Raw genomic sequence first — 10,721 nt, 5'->3', positions numbered from 1 at the left:
AACGCGACCTAAATCGTTAAAAGTTAATGACTAAAACTGTTTTTTCAACCTTTATGTTTTTAAGTTTAGATGGTTTAAGTCGTTGTTTTTTAGGGTTACTATTTTTATTGATGTCGCATGTGAAGACTCTAACCTGACATATTCTATAATAATATGATGTCTCGTTGTGCACGCGTCATTTGAATACCACAAAATCAATGATCTTATCATGTCATTCAAAACCAACGTACTAGATACGTAAGTTACGTCATTTTTTACTTGTTTAGATTTTCAATTATTGAAATACCATATCGTTCGTTATCAATCAAACGTAATACATAATTGTAATTATTAATAATATATTTTAATATTAATTGTAATTATTAATAATATATTTTAATATTAATACATAATCATTTTTGACTAACAGTAGCCTCAACACCAACGCCATTAATGTCGTTCACAAGCTTCTCAATCTCACACATTCCAGAATTGTCATTTACCCCAAAATTCCACTCCGATAACAAAATGTTCTCATCGCCATCTCCTTCAACAATAATCGTTTCCGTTCCGCCTAATTCGCTGATTCCCACCATCAAATTTTCTCTATTCATCAAATCGCCCATATTCACTTCCGATTGAACAAACCCTAACTCCCCTGCCATATTGCTACTATTTCCCCCAATTTTATCATTCAAATTCATCACCATATCAATAAACCATTGATCCATCAAATTCCTTCCATTATCAACAAGATCCATCTCATTGCTCCCTATTTCAAGCAGATGAGAGTTAGAAGGAACAAATTCAGTAGGAGGAGGAGGAAGACGATGAACCTGTTGATGATACTCGATTCGTTTTTGGCAGTCTCTTATTCTCTCTCCGACCATCCAGAACAATGCGAGAAATTCCCCATTGGTGAGTTGGGAAATATGATGACCTTGATGCAATTGATGCATCAGAAGATCGAGTTCGAGTTCTTGATTCTTCTTGATGAGTTTCTTTAGCATATCTTGAGCTTTAGTGGTGCATTCCTTGAGATATGTCTCTTGATTCGTCATTTTCTTCTGGCGTTCGACTTCCGGAAGGCTGAGAAAGCGATGGTAGAGGTGTTGAGCGACAGAGAGAGATGGCCAAATGATGGGATGGTCCTCGTCGGGGCCATTGACGACGGCAAAGGAGAAAACGCCACAGAGAGTGGTGAGTTCATTTACTTTCTTTAACAATCTGAGCCTTCGTTTCTTGAAACTGGCTTTTCTTGCATTATCGCTTGCAATCCAAACCAACTTCACTTTCTTCCTCGTCATCGAGGCTCTCTCTGTCTTTCTTGTTCTTCTTGTTCTTTCTGGACTCTGATTTTAAGGTGCAACAATGGAGTTTATTTATAAGCCCTGGGGTTAAACTTTTTATTTTTATTTATCTTTTTCTAAGTTTTTTTATTCTCTTGGTAAACAAATTACTAGAGGCATTTTTGTCCTTTAGTAACTAGTGGTAATTAAAGATGAAAAATACCCCACTGCATCTTGCATTCCACCTATCTTTTTGACACAATAGTCCAATCACAGTTTACCATATGATTAGAAAAGTTGTATCAGTATGAAAATTACTCAGATATATCTGGGTCTATATCTATCTTTGTGCATCCACCAAATTATCTTATCATAATTTGTTACGTGATAAATTCTTTTTATATCTTTATTTAAATATTGTATTTCTTATTATGTGTGATGAAAGTAAGATGCATAGAAATAGGATACATCCAAATATTAATCACCAAGTATTGCTCATTATATTTTATTTCATGGAAAGTCATATTTAGGTTCAATGGATTGCATTTATCCTATTTCATCATTCCAAAATCACATAACAAAAAAATAAAAAAATAAAAAATATATATTGGGAAAAAAAGTTTGTCACATCACAAACCGATGAACTATACAAAAATGTATACATCCTAAACCACATCCTTTTTATTATTCTTACTTCACCATAGAAAATAAATAATTCAATATAGATATATGAGTAATATTTGAGTGCAGCCACAAGACTATACTCATCTCCATGCACACGTTGATACTCGAGTGAGTTTTACAAAAATGAGTACATCACGGGATGCACCCAAGTTTGTATATATGTATATATGAGAAGAGTTGATCTTGTGACAAACTATGATTTTTTTTTTTTTTTTGACAATATGTGGGGTAGGGGAGTCGAATCTCTCACTTTGAGGATAATAATACAAACACTATGCCAGTTGAAGCTATGTTCATTTTGGCAAATTATAGTCAGACGATAAAGTGAGCTACACAAAGTTGGCTATGGATGCAAATTTTTCTTAATGATGGATGAAAAGTACTGTAAAAAGATTAGGAGAAAACAAACACAATTTTCAAAGCCCAAAATCCAAAACAAACTAATTATTAACCAAAACCTAAATTTGATGTTTAATTATAAGCAAAATTTGTGTAGCCTATATAATTAAACTCCTTTAGAGAAATCATTAAATCTACCAAACCTTACTTGAAAAAAATAAAAAGAAAAAGAAATAGAATATATCACAAAAGCTATAAATATTCAAACCATACAAAGTTGTAAAAAAAAAATAAAAATTAAACAATTTATTTTCGAAACAAAAATTCATATTTTTGTCAGTCAACATTGGAATTGTGATTGGTGAATGAAGATGAGTTGTCAAAAGGAAAATCTGGAATAGTAGGGGTAGTTATATAGCAATTAACCCAAAATTAAATATTACTATATCATTATGAGTTGTCATTTTGACTAAAAACGAACTTTATTATTATTTATTATGCCAAAAATATATATTTATATATTATATTAGGTGTGAAATGGGAATTACGGTTAAGTTTGCATTGATATTTGAGACAATTGGTTGAACTATTGCTTTTTTCTTTTCTTTGTTTTTATGTGAAAAAATTATCATTATTTTTAAATTTTTTTATTATCTATTATTACATTTTCTTTTTCTCTTTTTCTTTTGTTCTTATTGCCATTAATCTTTTATAATTTTAAGGCTATGAGTACCAAAGGTTAAAATATCTTCTCTTCTTTATTGATGAAATGTACCGAGATTTGTAATATGATTTCTTTCCTTTCGTGAATTTCAAGGCAGGTATTTTATCTCAATTAAACGATAGTGAATATTATGAAAGTAATAATTTAATTGCTAAATTTTAGTGGGTAATGTATTTAAGGGTAATTGTTTTAAATGGTAAAACTCTTGAAAATATTTTTAGTATAAAAAAATATTACTGTCTATCAGTGATAGATCGCGATAGACATCTATCAATGGACGACAGATCACGATGGACATCAATCTCGTGATCTATCACTGATAGATAGTAACGAGTTGTTATATTTGTAAATAAGTTGGTTCATTTTCCTTTATTTGAAAACACCTCATGATTTTGTCTCTATATTTTTTGTTTTATAATAATTTAGTACTTGTATTTTGAAATTTGTAATGATGTCATTTGTATCTTGAACAATCGTTATGTATTTAAAAGTGTATAGACTAAGGGGCGTTTGGGGCAAAGAGTTGATTATTATAGTCCTAGGTTATTATAGTTAAGTTATAATAGTTTGTGTTTGGGGTATAGATTATATTAGCTTGATTTATAATAGTATGTGTTTGAAGTGTAAACTATTTTAATTTGTGAAAGAAATAGTAAACACTGTAGCAATGAATAAAAAGCTATGAATGTGAAATAGTAAAAGCCATAATAAACAGTAAATACTATAGAAAATGAGGGTTTAGAAATAATATTGACTGTAACTAATTGGGGAATACAAAATAGTATTTACTTTAGTAGTTATTATAATCTCAGGATAGTCTTCGCCCCAAACACACTATAAATTGTTACATACTAAAGATCAAGAGACTAAATTTTTACTTTCCATAAATATTCATGATTAAGAATATTTGTTTTAACTTTTAAGAGTGTGAATGCTTTGAGTTGTTAGCTTTTCAGGTTACTATTTTTATCGATGTCACTTCTGGAGATCTAATTAAACATATTCTATGATGTCGTGTTCTGCATGTGACATCTGAATATCATGAAATCAATGTTCTTATCGTATCTTTTGAAACCGACGCACTAGATATGTAACTTACGTCATTTTTGACTTGTTTAGAAGGTCAATTATTAAAATATCATATCATTATTGTCAATGAAAGTATTACATATGATCAACTATTTATCAATATTAATAAACATAGAAGGATAATATACAGATAATCATTAATTTTTTCTTAATAATTATTAAATTATTCTCTCTTTCAAATAAAGTAAAACAACATGACGGGATGGTCCTCGTCGGGGCCATTGACGACGGCAAAGGAGAAAACGCCGCAGAGAGTGGTGAGTTCATTTACTTTCTTTAACAATCTGAGCCTTTGTTTCTTGAAACTGGATTTTCTTGCATTATCGCTTGCAATCCAAACCAACTTCACTTTCTTCCTCGTCATCGAGGCTCTCTCTGTCTTTCTTGTTCTTCTTGTTCTTTCTGGACTCTGATTTTAAGGTGCAACAATGGAGTTTATTTATAAGCCTTGGGGTTAAACTTTTTATTTTTATTTTTCTTTTTCTAAGTTTTTTTGTTCTCTTGGTAAATGAATTACTAGGGGCATTTTTGTCCTTTAGTAACTAGTGGTAATTAAAGATGAAAAATACCCCACTGCATCCTGCATTCCACCTATCTTTCTGACCCAATAGTCCAATCACAGTTTACCATATGATTAGAAAAGTTGTATCAGTATGAAAATTACTCAGATATATCTGGGTCTATATCTATCTTTGTGCATCCACCAAATTATCTTATCATAATTTGTTACGTGATAAATTCTTTTTATATCTTTTTTTAAATATTTTAATTCTTATTGTGTGCGATGAAAGTGAGATGCATAGAAATAGGATACATCCAAATATTAATCACCAAGTATTGCTCATTATGTTTTATTTCATTGAAAGTCATATTTAGGTTCAATGGATTGCATTTATCCTATTTCAACATTTCAAAATCACATAACAAAAAAAATCAAAAATATATTTTGGGAAAAAAAGTTTGTCACATCACAAACCGATGAATTATACAAAAATGTATACATCCTAAACCACATCCTTTTTATTAGTCTTACTTCACCATAGAAAATAAATAATTCAATATAGATATATGAGTAATATTTGAGTGAGTTGTATATTTATTATTCCAAAAATATATATTTATATATTATATTAGGTGTGAAATGGGAATTACATGTAACCGTTTGAATTGATATTTGAGATGAACTGTTGCTTTTTCTTTTCTTTGTTTTTATGTGAAAAATTTATTATTATTTTTAATTTTTATTTTTATAATCTATTATTACATTTTCGTTTTCTCTTTTTGTTTTGTTCTTATTGCTATAAATCTTTTATAATTTTAAGGCTATGAGTACCAAAGGTTAAAATATCTTCTCTTCTTTAGTGATGAAATGTACTGAGATTTGGGCGGATACCTTCTCAAATGTCCTTCGGTATCGCATTTTAAGTAAAACTAGTCATTAACATTTAGTTGAACACTAAGGCTTAGTGCTCAAATCATCATACTAGTTCATCATAAAAGATGGAGTTACTTAAACATGCTGAAAGTATTTGGACAAAATAACATATTTAAATCATATCAATTCCATGGAAAACATGCTTTACTTAGCATGAGAAACAGTTTCACAAACACGTTGCTTGGCACTTCATTTAAACACTTAGCATGAGAAATATCTTCAAGAAATCACAGTTTCTAAGTCATTAAAATAGTAAGTCATCACATAGTCATCACAGCTCGTTGGCCTCTTAACGGGTTATACTCCTCTTATCAAAATACCTCAAATAGTTCATTTACTAATGGAACTTTTATCAACAAAATCAGCATGACTAGCGAGAAAATCATCATGAGCGAGATCATCCCTATGAGCGAGATTTACCCTTCCCAGCGAGATTTGGCACTTTCCAGCGAGTTTTAATGCAAAACCAGCGAGATCCAGTGCAAACCAGCGAGATTCCCGTCCCTAGCGAGATCCACCTCTCGCTCTCGCTCGCTCGTGCTCTCGCTTCCTCTCGCTCTCTCTCGCTCTCCCTCGCTCTCGCTCTTGAGCTGCCTAAGCATCTTCCTAAGCAGCGGTCTGCTTATGCCCAGATCCTCTGTGACAACTTCAAAAATTCATAACTCAAAATCCAGCCCTCTTCTGAAGAAACTTCCTTCTACAAAATGTTTAGATTGAGTTAGCAACATTACCTTAAAATTTCAGCTCAAAATTCTTCGTCGTTTAATATGGAGATTCAAAACTTCATCATTGGCCCCAATTCAAGCAGCTGCCTACTTGTTCAACAATTTCTAGTTCAACCTTCAAAATTATATAACTCGATTTTCAGGCCTCATCTTAAAAAGTTTCAATCTAAAAAGTTGTTTATAATTGAGTTAACAATATTATATCAAATTTTTAGCTCAAAACGCTTCGTAAGTCGTCCTGGAGCTTCAATTCTTCACTGGAGATTCACCCAATAAACGAACCCTTCATCTTTATTTTGTTGATCCATCCATTTTTTTCTTGTTTTATTTTCAAATAATACTTTATCTAATTTTTTTTTCATAGTTATCCTTTTTATTATTTATTATGTTTCCACACTATCATAGTTTATTTCCTCTCCATTTTTTATAATGGTTTGCATCTTTCTTTTTTTAAATACTGTTGAATTTTTAGCCGAATTTCAAAAACAAAATCAATTTTTTAGAAACTACTCTTTATAGTTTTCAAAATTTAGATCACAATGTATGAAACTGGGAGATGTAAGTAGTGTTTATAAGCTTAATTTTTAAAAATAAAAATCAAATAGCCTTAATATTTCATTTGTTTAAATATACGATATTTTCTTCTGATTTCTACAAATATGGAGTAGTATTTAAGGATAAGATAATATTTCTCAATTTAATGATTGTTTATTTTTATAATTTTAAACTTTTTTGCAGAGTTACTTTTCAAAAGGTTTTGTACCATGGGTTAATGATTAGGTATTTTTGTGTAACTGTGTTTTATTATAATTCAAGTTTGATTAAAAAAAAAGTCTCTTTTAAATTTTCGAATGAAACATTGATTGTTATGATTGTGAGTTCTAAAATTATTGTATTTTTTTTAATGCTAATAAAATCTTTGTTTGTTTGATTTTTTTTTTTTTTTAATTTTTAACCTTAACAAAATCTTAGTTCTTTTTATTTTTAAAGATTAACAAAATCTTAGTTCTTTTCAGTTGTAAATTTAATATTTTTTGAATTACTGCATAATTGTTATTTGATATTGGTATTTTGGTCATTTCAAAATTCTCGAATAATAATTTAAAAAATCATTTTACGATTTTCTAATTTTGATTTTTTTTTTTTTTTTTGCTATTTTTCAAAATGAATCTTCAAAATTTACTATTTCTTTTGTTGACCCAAATTTGAATTCCTTTTCTTTACCATCCATCACTTGATATAGTTTTTGATGTACTAAAGAAAAATAACATATATCCCTAAACTTTTTATGTGTTAGTCAATATACTCCTAAAATTTGTAGTTATATTAGTCAAAAGACTCAAAACCATAAGTTAATGATTGTATTAGTTTAGGCCTTTCATAATTTAGGATAATCTTTGCTCCAAACACATCCTGATTGTTACATACTAAAGATCAAGAGACAAAATTGTTACTTTTCATAAATATTCACGATTAAGAATATTTATTTTAACTTTTAAGAGTGTGAATGCTTTGAGTTGTTAGATTTTAAGGTTTCTATTTTTATCGATGTCACTTCTGGAAATCTGATTAAACATATTCTATTATAGTATGATGTCGTGTTCTGCATGTGACATCTGAATATCATGAAATCAACATTCTTATCGTATCTTTCAGAACTGACGTACTAGATATGTAATTTATGTCATTTTTGACTTGTTTAGAAGGTCAATTATGAAAATATCATATCATTATTGTCGATGGAAGTAATACATATGATCAACTATTTATGATATATTTCAATATTAATAAACATAGTAAGGATAATACATAGATAATCGTTAATTTTTTTTCTTAATAATTATTAAATTTTGTTTCATACCATTATTTTCTCTTTCAAATAAAGTAAAACATCATCCATCCAAAGATTTAATAAATATATATTTATATATATGATAATTTCAAATTATCCATATTATTATTTAAAAAGTTTAGGAGTTTAGTTGATAAAATATATGTATCACACGATATTTACCTAGAAAGAACGTAATGAAGGGTGTAAAATTGATATATCTACGAAAGTTTAGGATTTAAATTGATATAATTTTTGTTTAGAGTTTAATTTAGTGTTTTCTTTTCTAATTTAAAAAGAAAAATTGGTTTTTGTTTGGCATGCAATAAATAAATATGATATAGTTTGTTTTAATAATTATGATTGATTTTTAAAAGTTAGACAATTTAACAAATTTTATTATGGCATTCCATCTCAGAGAGTTTGCACCAATGGTACTTATTCGACCTAAATTCTTTTTATAAGAAAAATATGTTTTGTGAAGATTTGAAACGTCTCCTTCATTATTCTTTAAATGAACAACTACACGTGAAAAGTTGACTCCCATAGGTAAAGTGTAACACATAAATTTACTAAAAATATAAAGGCAATATGTATAGGTAAAGAGTTTCTCCTAATAACATTTTTTTTTTCATATATAGGATAAATTTATAAATGTAATAATTTAGTACTTGTATTTTGAAATTTGTAATGATGTCATCTGTATCTTGAACAATCGTTATGTATTTAAAAGTGTATAGACTAAGGGGCGTTTGGGGCAAAGAGTTGATTATTATAGTCCTAGGTTATTATAGTTAAGTTATAATAGTTTGTGTTTGGGGTATAGATTATATTAGCTTGGGTTATAATAGTATGTGTTTGAAGTGTAAACTATTTTAATTTGTGAAGGAAATAGTAAACACTGTAGCAATGAATAAAAAGATATGAATGTGAAATAGTAAAAGCCATAATAAATAGTAAATACTATAGAAAATGAGGGTTTAGAAATAATATTGACTGTAACTAATTGGGGAATACAAAATAGTATTTACTTTAGTAGTTATTATAATCTTAGGATAGTCTTCGCCCCAAACACATCATAAATTGTTACATACTAAAGATCAAGAGACTAAATTTTTACTTTCCATAAATATTCATGATTAAGAATATTTGTTTTAACTTTTAAGAGTGTGAATGCTTTGAGTTGTTAGTTTTTAGGGTTACTATTTTTATCGATGTCACTCCTGGAAATCTGATTAAACATATTCTATTAAAGTATGATGTCGTGTTCTGCATGCGACATCTGAATATCATGAAATCAATGTTCTTATTGTATCTTTCGAAACCGACGCACTAGATATGTTACTTACGTCATTTTTGACTTGTTTAGAAGGTCAATTATTAAAATATCATATCATTATTGTCAATGAATGTATTACATATGATCAACTATTTATCAATATTAATAAAGATAGTAAGGATAATATACAGATAATCATTAATTTTTTCTTAATAATTATTAAATTGTTTTCTCTTTCAAATAAAGTAAAACAACATCAATCTACAGATTTAATATATATATTTATATATATGATAGTTTCAAATTATCCATAATATTCTTTAAAAAGAATATTCCTCAAATGCTTTTGAAGAATAAGCCAAAAGAAGAATAATTAAATCCAAAATATTACAATACAACTCTCACAGTTTCACGTCTCACCAGTTTCCGGAATTGCATGCATGACAGGCCACGTGGTAGATTTTTAAATCTATACATATGTGTGTCAGGGCTGTTCATGAAACATGTGAGATCATGTTGTCTTTAATCTATTTTGGAGAAATTTTCATTTTAAATTATACCTATTTAAATCTTGAACTTTCATAAATTTATCGATTAATCATTTTTTTTAAGATTTGGTTTGAAAAATATTGTAAAAATTATTTAATTCCGTTTTAAATTTATCTTCTAAATTATTATAAGTGAATCAATTATTTAGACCCTTTATTAAGATTACATTTGAAAATTGTCGATGCATTTTATTCTTATACGTGTATAGGCTTTTCGAGATGATGAATTAATAAAATAGATGATTAAACTTGATGCATGGACACTCTTCAAAAGAAGTTTTAGTTGAGAGTCTAAATTGATTTGTCGTTCACAAGCTTCTCAATCTCACACATTCCAGAATTGTCATTTACCCCAAAATTCCACTCCGATAACAAAATGTTCTCATCGCCATCTCCTTCAACAATAATCGTTTCCGTTCCGCCTAATTCGCTGATTCCCACCATCAAATTTTCTCCATTCATCAAATCGCCCATATTCACTTCCGATTGAACAAACCCTAACTCCCCTGCCATATTGCTACTATTTCCCCCAATTTTATCATTCGAATTCATCACCATATCAATAAACCATTGATCCATCAAATTTCTTCCATTGTCAACAAGATCCATCTCATTGCTCCTTATTTCAAGCAGAGGAGAGTTAGAAGGAACAAATTCAGTAGGAGGAGGAGGAAGACGATGAACCAGTTGATGATACTCGATTCGTTTTTGGCAGTCTCTTATTCTTTCTCCGACCATCCAAAACAATGTGAGCAATTCCCCATTGGTGAGTTGGGAAATATGATGACCTTGATGCAAT

At 29.0% G+C, this 10,721-nt stretch overlaps 1 protein-coding gene across 1 annotated transcript; it reads right to left on the bottom strand.

Annotated features, from left to right (window-relative positions):
* Positions 1–392: 392 nt before the first annotated feature.
* On the bottom strand, positions 393–1,286 carry LOC150030159 (agamous-like MADS-box protein AGL80). The gene has a single exon (XM_090310012.1). The coding sequence runs from the start codon at positions 1,284–1,286 to the stop codon at positions 393–395; it is 894 nt and encodes a 297-aa protein (XP_090166138.1).
* Between the last annotated feature and the right edge of the window lie 9,435 nt (positions 1,287–10,721).

The sequence above is a fragment of the Benincasa hispida genome, unplaced genomic scaffold, assembly GCF_027475165.1.
Source record: "Benincasa hispida cultivar pf3 unplaced genomic scaffold, pf3_genome.v1.1 HicScf512, whole genome shotgun sequence".
In the NCBI taxonomy this organism is placed as follows: Eukaryota; Viridiplantae; Streptophyta; class Magnoliopsida; order Cucurbitales; family Cucurbitaceae; genus Benincasa; species Benincasa hispida.
Note: the sequence above shows the minus strand (reverse complement) of the source record. Positions and strands in the feature narration are given on the sequence as shown.